The sequence below is a fragment of the Lathamus discolor genome, chromosome Z, assembly GCF_037157495.1.
Source record: "Lathamus discolor isolate bLatDis1 chromosome Z, bLatDis1.hap1, whole genome shotgun sequence".
Lineage (NCBI taxonomy): Eukaryota > Metazoa > Chordata > Aves > Psittaciformes > Psittacidae > Lathamus > Lathamus discolor.
The window spans coordinates 62,643,933-62,662,359 of record NC_088909.1 but is presented as its reverse complement, the minus strand read 5'-3'; the positions used below and the strand labels follow the sequence as shown (position 1 = coordinate 62,662,359).

General features: G+C 37.2%; 1 protein-coding gene across 1 annotated transcript in view; it reads right to left on the bottom strand.

The window, feature by feature from the left end:
• Positions 1 to 5,410: 5,410 nt before the first annotated feature.
• ADAMTS19 (ADAM metallopeptidase with thrombospondin type 1 motif 19) overlaps positions 5,411 to 18,427 on the bottom strand; it is a 144,585-nt gene continuing 131,568 nt past the window's right edge. The window contains exons 23-24 of the mRNA XM_065663858.1: positions 8,727 to 8,904; positions 5,411 to 5,562 (exon numbers count right to left, since the gene is read on the bottom strand). Coding sequence (XP_065519930.1) covers positions 5,411 to 5,562; positions 8,727 to 8,904 — 330 coding nt within the window. The remainder of the gene's footprint in view (positions 5,563 to 8,726; positions 8,905 to 18,427) is intronic.

Below are 18,427 nucleotides of genomic sequence, written 5' to 3'. Positions count from 1 at the left end.
TAAATTAATTTCCATACTAGTTTTATTGAAGATGCCCTCTGTTGTATTGCAGGATTTTAAGAATAAAAACTGAACTATCACCTTCAGGGTTTTTTAAACCTTGACTGTGCTCATCTCAGCCTCTTTGTCTCCAATATGAAGCATCAAACTTTTCAGTATCATCTCATAAGCCACCTGGTCTGTCCCCTTGCTCATTTATTTGCCCTTTTTAACGTGTTACAGTGTAATTCCATTTCATTGTTCATGAGAACACAGCAATCATAAATGAATGCAATGATCAAACTGAGGGTACACCACAGCTCAAAAAATGGGAAAAGTTATGTCCTCTCTTCTGACAACATCCATCAGGTTTTGGCTTTTTTTCCTGCTATTCTTGTAGAGCTAATAACTTCAGACTACAGTAACCAATGACACTGATTTTTCTCCGTCTCTGACTACTAGCTACAAGTTCAGTAACTTGTAGTAGTAATTTAGGCTATTTTTCATAGCAATAGAACTTTACATTTACCCACGTAAAAGTTTATTGGCTAACATCTTGCCTAGTCAGTCAGTTTTGTGAGTTTCTTACCAAATGAATCAACAGTTGGTTAACCAGAAGAGCTTAATGTCATGTGCAGAGGTGGAGATCTCAGTTTTTACTCTGTCCCTCAAGCCATTGGTGAAAATGTTGAAAACTAAACCCAGCACCATACCTTGGGGAACCATACTGCTGATTCCTCACCATCCTGGAAGATGACCATTTTGCTTCCAATCCTTTAATCAGTTTTCAAGCCACAAAGATTGCTCCTGCATCCCTGTGTGAATGTAGTTTCTTCAATATCCTGTAATGTGGAACCTTATTGAAGACTTCTGTGTCTACTAGATCCAGTTTGCTGAGGACACAACTGAAGCCATGCTAAATCTCTCCCACAGTCCATACTTATCTGGGTGCTCAGGGACCTTTTTACCAGCTATTTTGGCACCAGGAAAATAACTCAAAGACTCCCCAGTCTGTAGTTTAAAGGATGCCACTCCCCTGACAGAGTAGCTCTTTGAAAACAGCTTATGCATGATGCAAAGCAGTTCTGCCATCCTAATTGCATTCTTCCACGAATCTCACAGGACTGCCACCCTAGCTACCTGTTAGCATCTAACATTCCTATGTTGTCTCATATTCTAAATTTCCTTCAACTTAATTCAGTTTCTCTGACATCTCTGCTACAAGGAACGTGCAAGATGCAAGAACCCCTTCAATGTTTCAGCTGGAAAGACCAACACTTTGCTAGGCTGGCTTCCTGCTTCTTATTTTACTATTTTTTACTAATGGTTTGAGCATCTTTTCTACAGAGCTTTTCAAATTATTTCTGAGTGCTTTTAATTTTCTGTTTAAAATTGACCTGCTAGGCTTTAGGGCTTCCATTGGTCTCCTTATTCAGGCAAGCTTTCTTTAATATATTTTTAGATGAAGCAAATGGCCAGTTTTCTGTCACAATGAAAATGGAATGAAAAGCCCCACCAAACAACCCAATCCTAAACCACACCCTGCAGATCAAGGCAGAACATTCCCTTTAGAATAAATGACACCGCAATTAAAATTTAGGTATTACTTTTCTTTAAGAAAGACATAAGAAGTGGTAACTATTGTAACTTTTGGTCACTGCTGTAGATTGCCAATGTGTATGTGCAAAGTAGTAATCCCATTGCACATGAGCCTAGCACAGACCATGGGCAATCATTTAATAAAAAGAAGAAATAAAGTCTAAGTGGGATTTAATTAGCAGAGAGGTCTATTTTAGCCCTTCTGAGCTGGAGTGAATTTCACCTTTACTTGTCAGCTGACCTGGACTGATTTGACATTTATGGGTTGAAATTTTTACATATACATCAGGCTGGAAGAAAAATGTATTAATGCAAAGGGATTGTTGCTGAAAAGAAAGATCAAATCGAGAAAATGAGTAAACTCCAGTAGGAATGTCTATGAGTGCAGAAGGCTACTGCTGAACACAGCTGGAAAGGGCTGCCTGCTGTCTCCCCGGGCTGTGGCAGACCAGGCATGTGCACACACACCCTGCAGCATGCCACAAGCTGGGCATTTCCTCAGAATCAGAGTCATAGAATGGTTTGCTACCATGGAAGGGACCTTAAAGCTCATCCAGTTCCAACCCCCTGTCATGGACAGGAACACCTTCCACTAGACCAGGTTGCTCGAAGCCCTTTCAAGCCTGACCTTGAGCACTGCCAGGGATGGAGCAGTCACAGCTTCTCTGGGCAACATGTGCCAGTGCCTCACCACCCTCATGGTAAAGAATATCTTCCTAATGTCTCATCTAAAATCTCCCCTTTCAGTTTAAAGCCATTCCCCCTTGTCCTATCACTACACACCCTTGTAACAAGTCCCTCCACAGATTTCTTGTATGTTCTTATAATTTTCTGACAAAGATGGTATTTTGGTCTGTGCTGTTTCTCTGAACGATGATACCAGAGCAGTAAGATAACTTGGTTCCAAATTCATGCACAGAAGGAAGAGACATTTGTGCTATAGAATCATAGAATCATAGAATAGTTAGGGTTGGAAAGGACCCTAAGATCATCAAGTTCCAACCCCCTGCCATAGGTAGGGACACATCCCACTAAACCCTGTCGCCCAAGGCTCTGTCCAGCCTGGCCTTGAACACTGCCAGGGATGGAGCGTTCACAGCTTCCCCAGGCAACCCATTCCAGTGCCTCACCACCCACACAGTAAAAAACTTCTTTATATCCAATCTAAACTTCCCCTGTTTAAGTTTTAACCCATTACTCCTTGTCCTATCACTACAGTCCCTAATGAAGGCCCCAGCATCCTTATAGGCCCCCTTCAGATACTGGAAGTCTGCTATGGGGTCTCCACGCAGCCTTCTCTTCTCCAGGCTGAACAGCCCCAACTTTCTCAGCCTATCTTCATACAGGAAGTGCTCCAAAAAAACTATGTGGACACAAAACTGCTCCAGAATGATTCACACACATTTAATGAATAGTTTTGTACTACAAATGCTGAAGGAATCGGTGCTGGAGCTATCAGCATTATAACATCCTCATTCCACTCATTACATTTGAAGAGAAGGTAGTTTTACTGTGCAAATTTCCATCCCTGGCTCCCATCCAAAAGTCTTTTTCTTTATGATGATGTATAAGGGTGATGGGAGGATGATTTCAGCACAAGTCACCGCAGTTTTCAAAAGATACAGGAAGAGCTAAAATGTACTTTTCTATTTTGAGATAAATCATTTGTTCTTGCTAGGAGAATATTCAGAAACAACAAAGTATAAGCATTCAGAATTGTGCAGATGGTATCACTGGCTGATAAAAGACTGTCCTCTGGCCCCTAGTTTGGAGAAATGTTTTTGCTTGATTTTTACTTGTGATTTATGTGAGAGCAGAAGTATTAGCAGGACTGGGTACTAAAGTAGTATGCAGAAAATTTAAAATAGTTATTGTTTTTTTTTGCCTGCCAACTAGAGTAATTCTATTACACTTTCAAACAGTTGTCTGTGACATTGAGGAGTTATGCCCCAGAGCAACTGAATTTTCTGTGCATTGAAACTTTTTAGTTATACAAAATAGCACATTCCATGACCTCAATGTTATTTTTCTTTCCTTCTTTCCTTTTCAAAACCAAGAGATACTTAATTTAAAATTATATATTAGCACATCATTAAAGTTGCAGGTTTTGGATACACAGCAATAAGATGCCAAAACAAACATTTTCACAGTACAGCTATTTGAAAGCACATACATTGATTTGAATGGGATTTAAGACTGCAGTTAGGTATTGTTCCTGGACAGGATCGTAGTCTTTACTGGGGACCTCAGTTTATTAAATTGTGTAGATATCTAAATTACATCTATACAGTAGGCTCTTTGTAAAGAATTAAAATGAACAATCACTCAAATAAAGGTGCATTCCCTATTTGCTTTGTGTAGAAAATATGATGCCTTTCAGACTCATTCTCTGGCTGTCTTACCTTCAGGATTTCATTGCCCACGTATTTTCAGAGTGTGCCTAAAGGCTTGAATGACAAAATGGAGGCAGAGGACCTACCCCTCTCCTCTTGCTTGAGGTTATAGAACTAACCTGAGAGAAGTAACTTCTCCCCCACTGAATATTGCCCTGTTATACACAACTTTTCATCTCCCAAAACCCACACGGGCATATCCATCTGCAGCTACAGAGGGGTGCCTACGTCAGGAGGTAGAAGGCACTTCTTGTAGGGCCTACAGTAGCTGTACCTGCTGCAATGCAGAGCTTGAAGGACTGGGCTCCCAGGCACAGATGCTGAAAAGAAGAAAAATTCAAACAACAAAAGACGCTTTACTTTTTATTGAAAATGTAAAAATCATGTGAATCATGTACAGTATTTTCTCATAAGGAAAATTTTAGCTGTTTCATAACGTTTCACAAAACTGTAAAACATTTCATTTTTATAAAGACTTTTTCATAAAACAAAGATAAAACTAAAGTAGTATTACAAAGCTATTTTCAAAACTGTCAACAGAGAACTGAAAATGTTTAACAGATTAATTCCTAGAAGTGGCAGGAGGAGGGACTCTTCCATTTGTAAATCTGCAGAAGGACACATAAAGGTATAGAGGGGCATGGGGTTGGTTGGTTTTTTTTTCCCAAATGTTTAAATTAAGTGACATGTTACAAACAGTACAGATGTGGATTCATAGGATGGTACAAGTTCTAGGATTGCATTCTTCTACACTACCTCAAACAGTGCAACAGTGATTCAGTGTAAATCTCTACAGTGTTTCATTGATTCAATACTTGTGTTCAAGTATGTGTCCATGAGAATGATCAAAATCTCCACTTAGCAATTTTAACTTTGTTTATAATATGCTATAAATTACAGTAGATTATCCCCTTCAATGCTTCCAAATCAAATGAAATGATTTCACAATACATTCTGTAATAACCTGTTCAATAATGTTAGCTTACTCACCTCAACATCTGTTGCAAAATACACAAGATCATTCTGACTCCAAATGCCAAAAATAGAATAAAATTAAAAAGGGCTTTATTTCTATATACAACAAAACTATTCAGCTAAATTAAAATAAATTCAAGATAACATGACTTTGTTTTGGCAACAGAGAGACGACCCTACTGAAAATAAACATTTAAAATACTAGTTACTATTTTTTAAAAATTCTGATAAATGTATCCAAAATTGTTCATATAAAAATTAAGTACAAAAATGTCAGAGGTTAAAACAAGTTTGCTGTCTAACCAAAACAATTAAGGATGTCTGGCAGGCAAAAATAAATTAATTTGATTAAATTATATGTAATCTGATAATATTTGGTCTGAAGAAGCGTGGGTGTGTGTACGTGTGTGTGTTTATAAATAATAAGATTGCAAAGAGCTGAGAGCCAGCCAGCCTGACAGAGGTCAACTCTTTTGTTGCATTTTTTGCGCATAAAAGTCCCTGCATGTCTCACAGCACCGCTGATACCACCTCATGTCTTGACAGAGGTTCTTCTCTCTTATCACCCTGCAGTACACAGGCCACTGGTCTCCCAGGCACTTGAACGTTAAAGCAGCTGGGAAAGAACAATAACAGCAAAGTAAAATACACATTATGGGTATGTTTATCAGTGAGGAATCAGGTAGCAAAGGTGACAAGTTCACCAGAAGTGAACTTGGGAAATGGAAAGGAGGACAGATGTAGATATTCCACAAAAGAAAGACAAAAAAATAAAATTACTCTGGCTGTAAGTATTTTCAACATTAAATTTTTTTAAAGCCAACTTAATCTCTAAATTGGATTTAGTTACACTGAAGCTAATTGGTTTAATTTCATGCAGCTGTCTCTTGAGAGGATGAAGTCCATCCTTCTGCCCTATACAGAGGCAGGTAGGGGTTGAGACCAGGACTACATGGGAGCTGCAGAGCCAGGTCCAACAAAATATGTGAAGCAGTATCTCCAACTGAAACTGCTCTTAGCCTGAGACAGAAGTTGCCACTGGAAAAATAGGAAGCCTCAGCCTGAATAATACCAAAATAGGGTTCTCAATGACTCCTACAAGGGGGATATTTCCTTTTTAATCAGAGGCAGGTAGGGAAATGTAGGAATTAAGGCATGGAGATTGCTGTTGGTTTTCTGATCAGCTTTTACTCAAGAAATCAAGTCCTTGTGTCATGTTGTCATAAATGGAAACTGAACAAAACTACATGATGTCTTACATCATCTTTCTTTGTAAGTGAAATAATCTACAAGACCTTTAATTTTGTCTTGCTTTTTTGATCAAAGGACCAGAAACATACTTTCTTGCTATTCTGAACACTACAGATGCCACAATACGAGGCACTTTTACAAGATTTGAAGACAGCAAGTCCCATTGTACATTTCTAACGCAAATCCATTTTATCTACAATAACAGAACTTAGTGTGGAGTCAATTACCAGTTCATATGTTGGCAAATATCCTTGTCTAGGCCTAAATGCACAAACACTGTGCATTCCTTACCTTTTTCTGTTCTCTCAAAGTACATTCAAAATATTGTTGGTGGTTTTTTATTGTCTTCTGCTACATCAGTCTGACTGTATCATGCTCTTTTTAATCACTCTAATGGATCTTTCCACCTCCATGTCAAAGCTAGGCTATTAATCCTTACTTTCAGACCTTTCATGTCTCCAACCAGTTATTCAGGTTGCTGTATGAGTAGTCTATTGCTGCTTTCTAACTGGGTATCCTGGCTACTGAACTGTTCTTCCGAAAACTTCTAAAATGACAAGGATATCACACTAGCCTGAAAAGCCACCATTTGGTTTAGCCTACCTCCTCCCGTGGTTGTTATAACTATTCAGTTCTCTCTAGCAGTGATAAACATTCAGATTCAGAAGCCTGACTTCTGTTGTATGCCTGTTGTACAAAACAGGCATATTCTCATTGTGTTGTCTTCTTGTGAAGTCATCTGTTCATTATCCACCTGTTTTGCTTACAAAAGCCTCTTACAGTGATTATTATAGAAGGACCCTGGTACCAAATTTGGATACTTTGCACATTCTGTTAGTTAAACTGTAGTGCATACATGTAATTAACATGGGAAAACAGTGAAAAATAAGGCATAAGAAACAGACATCATCCAAAAATCATCATAAACACTGAACTGAAAAGAGGTTAATCTCACAGAAGATCTAAGTTACTCTCCTTTTTTAATAGACGGGAAAGAGAAAAAACTGAGTGTACTTATGAAAGAGAAGAGATGGAGTAATCCATATCAGCTTTCGCTAGCTCTGTGCCCCAATCCAGAGGATCTATTCTACATAATAGTAATGTAACTGGAGGCCAAAATAATCATATTCAAGAGAAGCACTGCACTATGTATTTTGGAGATGTTAATGTTTCTACTGGATTGGAATCTGACTCCTGCTGGATGAGGTTGACCTGTAGATTACTGACACCAATGCTTCATAATCCATTCTAAGAGGGCAGCATAGCCAATTTTTTTTTTTTTTGTGCACTTCACATTATGTCAAATTTTAATGAATCTGAAGCTGTATTTTTTTTTCTGTGAAACCCTGTGATTCTCTTTAGTCTGTAACACAAAGATGCTTATAGCTCACCATAGAGAAAGCATCAGTGATAGAGTGATAGCCTCTTGATTCTAACAGATTGGTTGAACTAAGATAAATTACAACGGGTGACCTTAAACCAAGAGTGAAATAGCAAAGGAGAGGGCCATAAGCAACAGATGCGATGTCATCCAACAAGCTGAAACAATAACTACTACACAGAAATGTTTAAAGGTTAAAAGATTCAAAGAAAACAGGGTTCACTGACTTAAAAGAAGTATTACACACAGCCTGAAATGTAAGACTTGCTTTCCCTGCAGGAGTAATCTATTTGACAGGAGGGTTTCTCTTAATAAGGGCTCTGGAAAATCAGCTGGAAAAGGCATGCTGTCTTACAGCAAGCCTTTGAATACTCCCTAAGTCATGCCTAAGGAGCCGATGAACAGTGTGCGGAGCTAATAGTAAGACCATCATCAACAACCCACTAGGAAATAGCAACAAAATTAACAGTTCTGTGATCATGCAGTAATGTAATTTCTGTAATATAAACCAACAGCAACCTGAGTTCCTCCAGGAACAGTAAATGTCTTCATGTTACTAATTTTCCTTCACACATTCTGATCCATCAGGCATAGACTGAAGACATTTGAACTAAAGACAAGTGGAAAGAGCTACTTGTATTTAAGGAGCAAATAACGGCCTCCTTGATCTTACAAATATCACGAGAGCATAGTTTGCCCAGCTTAAAAGAGAAAACAACATAATTTCTTTAGATGGGTTTATAAAATTAAGTGGACATATATATATATAAACAAATATAATATGCTTATAACATCTTATATAATTTATAATGTAATATACATATGATACATAAAAATATATAAATTATATATAAAATTTAAATCATATATATAGAAACATATATGTTTATAATCTAATATAAACATATTTTCATTTATGTTTTTATCCATAACATGATTCTTCCTTGGATAACAAAAACCTTCATCATTCTGAGGTACAGTCTCTGATATACACACTGGAAAACTGAAGCAGAGAGACAAGTTTCTGCATAGAATTTACATCTCCTGAGTCCTAGCCCTCTGTTTCTAAACTGGGATAATCTTCACTCTCTGGAGAGAAAGAACTAAAAACAGATTTCCAGAGGGAATGAATAATTTTGAGTGCTTACCTAACCTGGGTGATGTTATTGTGTTAACATTAATTTTCTCATTGCAGGGGTGGAGATGACAGGGTCTGTAGGCCGCAGGCTTTTCTGAGGAAAAGCATTCATTGCCATGCTTTCCTGTGATCTTGTGCATACACTGGATGACTCGGGACTGCATCCCTTTGCCACAGGTAATGGAGCACTGGAACACACAGAACACATACATTCATTGGAAAGATACTGCCTGTAAACATAAAGGTGAAATGCCAGACCAGGTGAAATCAACGGCTGCTCCTTCTGTTGGCAGCTTTCTAAGATTTGTGAAGGCCTGATTCCAGCATCCTTCACTGTAAAAGTCCATTCTGTGGAGCCTATGATGAAAGCAAAACAAAGCAATGTGCCTGAAAGGAGCAGGGCCTGTTCTCCTATATCCATATCCTGATTTACTATTAGAGGTGAAAGAGAACGAAAAAAATATAATGCTCAGTGATACTGGTGGAGAGAAGCATTTTTAATTAAGCCATTACTCCTGCCAGTGCAGAAGTGCTCTTTCTACTGAACAGTGTATGCCTCCTGTCTTCATGTGACATCTTCATGTTTTTGTGTGTATCCCACAAATGAAACAGACGTGACACATACTGACTGGCCTTTAATTAATCTACTCATCTTGTTGCCACAGAGAATGAGATGAGAAAATGTATCAGCTGAGCACTGTAATGGGGGTAACATTCAAATTCTATCACAGGAACTTAATATATAAAATGAAAACTTGGACAGTGCTGTATAGATGCACACAAAACCTATCCCAAACCAACAAAATACATACTGTATTTTGTGATCACTGTCCTTCGCTGTTCTTTTGTGATCAGAATTTCACAGGACCTGAATTACTTTTGTGTCCATTGATATATGTTCTATTACTTTCACTACAAATTGCTACCTGCTAACAATTTTGACTCAAGTACTCACAAATTTCATACAGTTTTGGAGAAATTTACTATAGGGGACATCTTCAAATAGTAATAAATTGCTTGCAATGAATGATATGAACACTGTCTGAACATTCATACTGCTACCATCCACATAATCCTGAAAACGTTTTTATCTAAAACATCTTAATTACATAAATATTCAGAATACATTTCCTTGGGAGGCTTCAAGTAACATCTAAAAAGATACTGAAATGAGAAAAACAAGGACGGGGTGCTACAACAAAAGAGGTATTCTACACAGACATTCTACACAGACAACAAGCAGACTTGATTTTGCATCTGTTCTCAGTTATGTATATCAGTAATAACTCCATAAAGTCAAGAAAGAGCTATAATTTCTTGAAAAGTTAATCAGATACAGCCTGCATGAGCCAAAGCATGTGAAGATATTTAATTATGAATACATAATTCAATAGCAACCACAGGTTAACATATGAATAAATATGCTGTTTACAGGAGGGAATCCAGCTGAAGTCTTTTTACGGTAGAAGTCTGTCATCAAATTTGAATTTAGTATACTGCTTTTAAATGGCATGAGAAAAAGCCTCTGAACGAAGTCTCTTTTTCTGAATTGTCTGCCTTTTCCTGGTACAGTTAAAAATAATCTGACTTCTTATAATGACCAATATTATGCAAATGGTAAATATGTATAACCAGATATGTATACTCAAATTTAATGACAAGTAGCAGCCAGAACATTGATTATAATCTTGCCAAAATTCCAGCCGCTTCTTGGGTTCCCCTCTCCATAATTTCAGATGGGTTTCTCTTTGGAATATTTTAATGTAATAGCAAGTGAGACAATGGAGTAGAAAAATAAATAAATAACCCCATGTAATAGCAAGTGAGACAATGGAGTAGAAAAATAAATAAATAACCTCATGTAATAGCAAGTGAGACAATGGAATAGAAAAATAAATAAATAACCTCCCCCCAAAAAAACAAAAAAGAACAAAAAACCCCCAACAAACCAACCTAAAAAATCCAACACCTGAGAATGAAGGAAACAGGAAAGTAATATGCTGAAGATAATACATTTAAAGCAGTAAGACAATCTTTAAAGATTATCATAATGATCTTCACTTAGACTAATTTTATAGTATTGTTTTTTTTTTCCATTCAGTAAAAATCTTGCATGTTTATTAACCAAAATCACAGCATGTTTGAGCTTGGAATATGTACGTATATATTATCAGTTACAGAGAAAGAGAATAGGACAGGCAGGTGGATCTGGTACATAAGATTTCCGGAAAATAATTTATTTGTCCTTAACCTTTGGTTATCCTAAAATGAATAGATGTGACCTCGCCATTGGGCATACTGGAGGGGAAAATGGGATTTAAAAACGCTAGATCTCTGCTGACAAAACAGGCTCCAATGGTTTATCTGCTAATTCATAATGCATAATAATTCATGCTTGCAGATGCCTTTGTGGAGAGCACTATACTAACAGGCACATCTTCTATCAAGTAAACTCTGCTCCAAAAGCTTCTCATGACTGCAACTGAGACAATATGCAACAAACAGACTGTCTCTCAGCTAATCAGTGATTAGGCTCTGAATTTCTATGCAGAATTTGGCAAGATTTTGGTATTAAAATTGTAATTGGTGAATTAACATTCCTTGAATGACTGAGCTGCTACTGTCCTTTCTGAGATATTTCAAAGAGCGCTATGAAGCATTATAATGTAGTTTTCTATTCCACGATGTATACATCTTGCGAACAATTAATATTAGTCTTGCATGATCTACTTATTAACATCCCAACTTTAGACGAAGAAAATGACACCAAAAGATGACAAAATAAAATGTCTTAGTTCATATAGCAAATATGTGGCAAGGCAGGGAATAAAGAAATTCACCTCCTTTTTCATATTTTTTTAACAGAAATTACTAATTTTTAACTTTGTATTTATTCTAATTTTAGAAAACTGTGAACATTTATTAAGTTTTGTAAGATATTTGGGGAAAACCGTGAAGAGGCAGGGCTACAACACTGTGATTTACGATAAAAACTTTCAAAGCCAGCCTGATCAGTTTACAAATGAAGTTTGCAAAAAACCCCCTAGTTTTTTAAAATCAACCAGGAATCTAACAGTCAAGCTATGTTCTTTCCTATTCACACATCAGCAGCAGCAGCAGTGTCTGACTTCATAATTGAGAATGCTGTTGATTGGAAGACAGAAAAAAACCCAAAACACATCTATATTATCTCACATTCAAGGTGGTATGAAATAGGGAAAAGACACTTCAGGTATGGCATTTAGTAGTGCATTTGCTAGCTACAGAGACAAACAGTGAGATATATCTTTGTCTTCGTGAAGTGGTCTTAAACCTGAATTTGTGCTGCATGCACATCAGCCAACTGCTGGTATAACTGAGAGCAGTCACTGAATATTTGAGGATAAAAGGCACAATAATATTTTTCTTTTTCACTCTGCAGAGGTATGGACTTGGTCCAGTTTCACTAGGAAACACCTCAACTCTGCAGACCAGCCAGATGCAACTCAGAGCAACCCTCATTTTGATGGTCATTTTACTTCATATGCATCTGTACATTCTAGCTGAAGCAGATTCTTTCAAAACTGTCTCCTAAGGCTGCCTCACTTTTGGTTTTCTCTCACTGAAGATACTCAACCTGAGGCAAATACCTCTCACTGGATGTACAGCTGTCACATTTTAGGTAGCACTTGTGGTATGTAGCTAAAGCTGCACAGTTGCTTTCAAGTGGAGTTTTCAAGTTTATAACTGTAACAAAACTTTCAACTTATAGGAAACAAAAAATACTTTTATTTTTACACATTAAGCAGTGAATTTAATCAGAAAGCAATCTATCTGTCAAAACTGCTTGTATTTTCCATGATTTTATATATAAACATAAAATTTACATACATAAAATTTACAGAAAATGCCCACTCCAATCTGTAGCAACTTGCATCAATTCAGCAGATCAGAGGAGCCATAGCTACCCCATCCCTGGCAGTGTTCAAGGCTAGGTTGGATGGGGCTTTGAGCAACCTGGTCTAGAGGAAGGTGTCCCTGCCCATGGCAGGGAGTTGGGACCAGGTGACCTTTAAGATCCCTTCCAACCCAAACTAGTCTATGAGTCTGTGATTATTCTCACCCCCTCCACCTCCCAAATGTCACTCTTGCATATACTATACTTTCTTTTTTGGTGGTTAATTGCATTTTACTCCTGACTGTTCAGATGACCTACACTTTCAGGCCATATAGCTGATTAGTAAAAATTCCCATAGGACAACTGTGTTTGTAGGTTTTGACTAAATGTTCTAATACGCAGCCAGAGTTTTTTTATGAGGCTGTTAATCTGTGCATTTTGGACACAGTCCTAAAGGTACTGTAAAACAGTTCAAGCAGCAAGACATGTAAAATACTCCTGCTAAAGATTACAAAAAATCCTGGATAAATATAGTTAACAGCTATGTTTTTTGAATTTTTTTCTTTCTTTCAAATAAAATCTATCCACCCTGTTTGAATTTTGTCCTACTTTTGAACTTCTTCTAGACATAATTTCAAGGACAGAAACCTAGGCGTTAAATATAACAATCCCTATACTTGGCATGCACACCCATTACCCAAGATTCCTTCTTTCTATTCCCTGCCAAAGATATATATTTTGGAGAGAATACATATTCCCAGGGCCAACAGCTGAGGAAGTTGCTGTAATGCATTAGCTGCTTCCAGCTGGCCTTCATAAGAAGCAGGAATTCCTAAATTAAGGGAAAAATTGTCACTGGCAGACAGTAATGGTCAAAATGCATCTTTCTGCCAAGACAATAGGCAATCACTGCAGACGCTGATACAATCCACAGTGAAAAACCTAATCTGTGACAATATTAACAGAATTGACCTGGACAATTTATTTTCAAGAATAAATGGGATTGTTCAATAAAAATGTTTTACAAGTCTAAGTAGCATTCAAAGTGGAGAGCGATGTGCTCGTAATGAAACTCAGTGATGAGTCCTACTGGAAATTATTAGCAAAGCATTCCTAATCATTTATGTATAGGTTCATCAGTTCCAGCATTTAAGCAGTTTCAACCTTTACATAAAGTGAGTGTGAAACAAGGATAGCAAGCAATCAGAATTGAGCAACAGGATGCATATTTGCTGACATGCTTACAGTCTTTTTTCTGCAACTTGTATTTTTAGGAGTTTTACTTCTGAAGGCAGGTAGTATATAAAGAGGTGCATCTGTTTTCAACAAATATTCCATACTGGGTTTAGCAATATTCTTAAAGGTTACCTAAATAAAGCAAATAATCTGCAGTTTATTTCAGCACTTTTTTTTTTAATAAAAGAATTTATGAATAGCATAAGTAATAAAAAAGAGGGTCTAATGGATCCAAACCTAAGATGGAGTCCGAGTTCTCCCATGCATCATTTCCAGGAAGGTGTTTCTGCCTCTCTCATTTCTGACACACCCAACACCTCAGTATGCCAAATTAAAAATTCAGAACTTGTGCTAAGCTTAGTTGAAAAAATTCTGCTGTTGGTCTCCTAAGTTTAGCAAGTTTGTGTTGTCCTTATTTCTTTCACCCTCCCCCCTTTTTCCTTCTAGCTCTTCTTTCTAGAAGAATTGCTGCTGAATAACTGTTCAAAACCATAAGACTTTAAAGTGAGACAGACAGAGCCACAGCTCACCTTAGACAAGTTGGGCTAGAGATAAGGATGCTGTGAAGGAAACTCTCATCACCTTATCTCAGGAATCTAGACCTTTGTTTTCTCTTCCTTTTTTTTTTTAAAAAAAAAAAAAAAAAAAAAAGAGAAATCCTAGTTTGCTTCCCATGCAGAACAATTCAGTTGTTTGGTGGATGATATGAAACTGCCTTTGGTAACAAGACAAGAAGCAACTGAAAGTTTACAAGTAAAATTTGGTTTAGGAAAGACACGTAGAATTTGGCGAAATATGATTAGTAATGAAACAAAAACAAAAATATTTTCTTTCTAGGACAGTGTATAAAAATCTATACTTGAGAGTGTCATTACTCATTTACTCTGAGTCAATACTGGGTTTTGAAAGGCTTCAATCTCAGCAGACCCACTGGTGTCAGCTCAGAAATAGCAAACTCTTTGTATTTGAAAGCCAGGTTCATTTCCCCAGTTTCCTTCTTGGACGAATTGATGAAACATTGTGTCCCACATAATGATTTAAAAATCTTGATATCACAGTGAAATTAGTTAGGACAGGTGGACTTATAAGTGCATTTAGGAAGCCTGCTTGGAGAACTACTGGTGGGACAAGAGCGTCCTCAAGCTCAGGGAAGGCTGACACAGCGTCTACTTCTTACTGGACTATGTAAGGAACAAGTAGAATACCCTTGAATTTTGAAGGAAAAAATTCTTGCAAGACTAAAGTTTTCTAATGGGGCCCACAGAATAGATCTGGATCCCTCTGGAACCAGAAAAAGAGCAAATGGTAAAGGCATTTTTTTCTGGTGGATTCTGCCACTAGCTTTATACTGACTTAAAAGCCTTTATGATGAATATTTTCTTTTCCTCTACAAACAGAAACCTGATTATCACTGTATTATTAAAAAAAATAAAATTACTAAGATAAAAGTTCCTGAAAAATTCAGCATTAAGCTGCAAAGACTCCATTTATGACAACCTGGAATACTGATCCACAAAAATAATGGACTGTATTACAGCCTCTCATTGACATCCCCCCAGATCAAGGCAGATATCAGTGTTTTTCTTCCATCATTAATGAACTATGTCAAAGCATGGACAGAAACTGTAGTACTGTAATAGAGGTAGGAAACCATGGTTCTCTATATGCTTCAGATGTACTTTAATTTCATGTGATTTTCAATTTTGCATTTATAATTTCTAAGAATCTATATTTAATACAAAAATACATTCAAGTTTTAAGACCATTTTAAGCATGCCTCCATCTGAAAACAGTCGGTTCTTTATTCTTATTTAGGACCTTAGCACATTGTTATGTAATATTTGACATCAGAATATGGGTGGATTTTACAAAAATAAGCTGGTGAATGATCAAATGATCATTTACCCATCAGCATTCTACATGGCTCTAGTATTCTACAGTAAAAAGTGGAGATTTTCAGGCTTATTGATTACATACAAATAGATCCTCAAAGAACATTTCTTAAATGGCAGGGCAAGCTTGGCTTTTCGGCTTTTCTATTTAAAAAAACCCAAACCAAACAACCAAAAAAAAAATAAAAAGAAGAGTTAGGCAATTCGTCCAAAACTCAAGTCAAAGTTTCACCACTCCAGTGCTACCTCTTTTTTTCAGGTAAAGATGCCCAGCAAAATATGTATCCTTGCTTAAGCGTAAATGTGATATACTCTAAATTAACTGAAGACCATTACAATTTATAGATCTGTAGGGCAATCATAAAATTCTTCCAATGCTCCTCAATGATGTGAAGCCCTAGCTTTTATTTTCCCAGTTCTGTGAACTGTGGTTCTCCTTTATGGTTTCTAAAGGAAATAAAGATAAAGCTGAAATAAAATATTCAACTTTTTGTTTGTTTGGTTTTTGTTGTCGTTAAATAATACATATCTGTGACAGTTGTGATACTCTAAGAAGTGAAAGCAAACCAAGCACCATCTCTTTGGGATCTTTACCCTCCAGCCAAGGAAACAAACAACTCCACCCAACAGCAGTTTTACAGAACTATGTCTTGTTTTCAATGTCTTTATGGATATTTTATCAATTCTGACGATACTAAAGGTTTCACTAAGGATGTATGTTACTTTCAAAGTATGTCAGCAAAGAAACGTGAAGGAAAAAATTACTTGTTAGAGCCATGTGATAAAATTGGTTGTACAGATGGAACTTTTAACTCTGTAAGAGGATTCATACTTAGTGGATTAAACTCAATACTGCCAACACTTTGTCATACTGTATATATTGCTGCCATTAGTGCTTAGTGGTTATTATATCTCACACTTTCATATCTGAGACACCACTGCGTGGTATTTTGGCAGATGACTTTCCATTGATTATGGATTCCATTATGATTCCATGGATCAAACAGACAGGAATCTGGAAGTGGTTAGATTTGACAACCTCAAAATTACCTTTATCTTTCCAATGAAATTAGTTGAGTATGTCATTCTGGACTGATGAAAATGAACTCTTAGTTCATTAATAATTTAATGCTAGCATGTATCACAATGCTGACCTGCTGTTCCGTAGAAAACCTTCCAAGGAAAAACATAGTTCATCAGCACAAAACCAAAATTAAGGGATTATGGCATTTCTAATGACAAGGCAATTAAAAAAAACCATTAAGGACATAAAGCAAATGTCATAGGAGCCGGGGAGGGGGCGGGAAAGCCCTCCAAGAACCCCCTTCCCTTCCTCTTGAAAATTTCTACTAGTTTATCTATTTACCTTCCAGAAATCAAACAAACATATGTCCAAAAAGCTTTTTTTCTACCACAGAAAATTATTTGCTTTCAAAGAACACCATGCACTCTCAGGTTTTTCCAGTACTCTTATAAGTGATCTAAGATGACCTCTTAAATAATAGAGCTCATCCCTAATAATGAATTTAATTCCCTTCACTATATCTACCAAATTTTAAATCATGAAGATCTGAAGTGATAGCAGGTAACTCAGCTAAATGGATATGAAAGATTTTAAAAAGGCCCAAACAACAACTTGTGAGTTTATGAAGAAACTGAACCCCAAGGACATTTTTTTCCTTTTTTTTTTTTTTTTTTAATGAAATACCATGATAGAGTCATAGAATCAATTCAGGTTGCAGAAGACCTTTAAGATCATCAACCCCAAACATTAACCTAGCAATGCTATGTCCACCACTAAACCATGACCCTAAATGCCACTTCTACATATCTTTTAAATACCTCCACGGATGGTGACTCCATCATTTCCCTGGGCAGCCTGTTCCAATGCTTGACAGCCCTTTTGGTGAAGAAACTCCTAATATCCAATCTAAACCTCCCCTAGTGCAATTGGAGGCCACGAAGATGAAGACAGGATCAAGTGTTGGGCTTGTTCAGCCTGGAGAAGGCTCAGGGGAGACATTAAAGCAGCCTTCCAGTACTTCAGTGGGCACACAAGAAATCTGGAGAAGTACTTTTTACAAGAGGATGTAGTGACAGAAGAAGGGGAAATGGCTTTAAACTGAAAGAGAGGAGATGTATATTAGATATTAGGAAAAAAATCTTCATTGTGGGGGTGGTGAGTCACTGGCACAGGTTGCCCAGAGAAGCTGTGGCTGCCGCATCCCTGGAAGTATACAAGGCCAGGCTGAACTGGGCTTGGAGCAACCTGGTCTAGTGGGAGGTGTACCTCCTTGGAACTGTATGATCCTTCCAACCCAAACCATTTTATGATGATTCTATAATGAAGAAAGACATTGAGGTGCTGGAGCATGTCCAACGAACAGTAACAAATCTGGTAAAGAGCTAAGAGAAATAGGGCTGTTTAGCATAGAACAAAGGCAGCTTATGGGAGAACTTACCACTCTCTACAACTCCCTGAGAAGAGGTTGTAGTAAGGTGAGTATTGGTCTCTTCTCCCAGGTAACAAGATACAGGACAACAGGAAATCATAGAATCATAGAATGGCATAGGTTGGAAGAGACCTTATAGACCATCTATGGCATGGACACATTCTGCTAGACCAGGTTGCTTAAAGCCTTCTAATTAAAATTTACCCTCTTTCAGCTTAATCATACCTCTTTCATCTTCTTGTAGCAAGGGGCC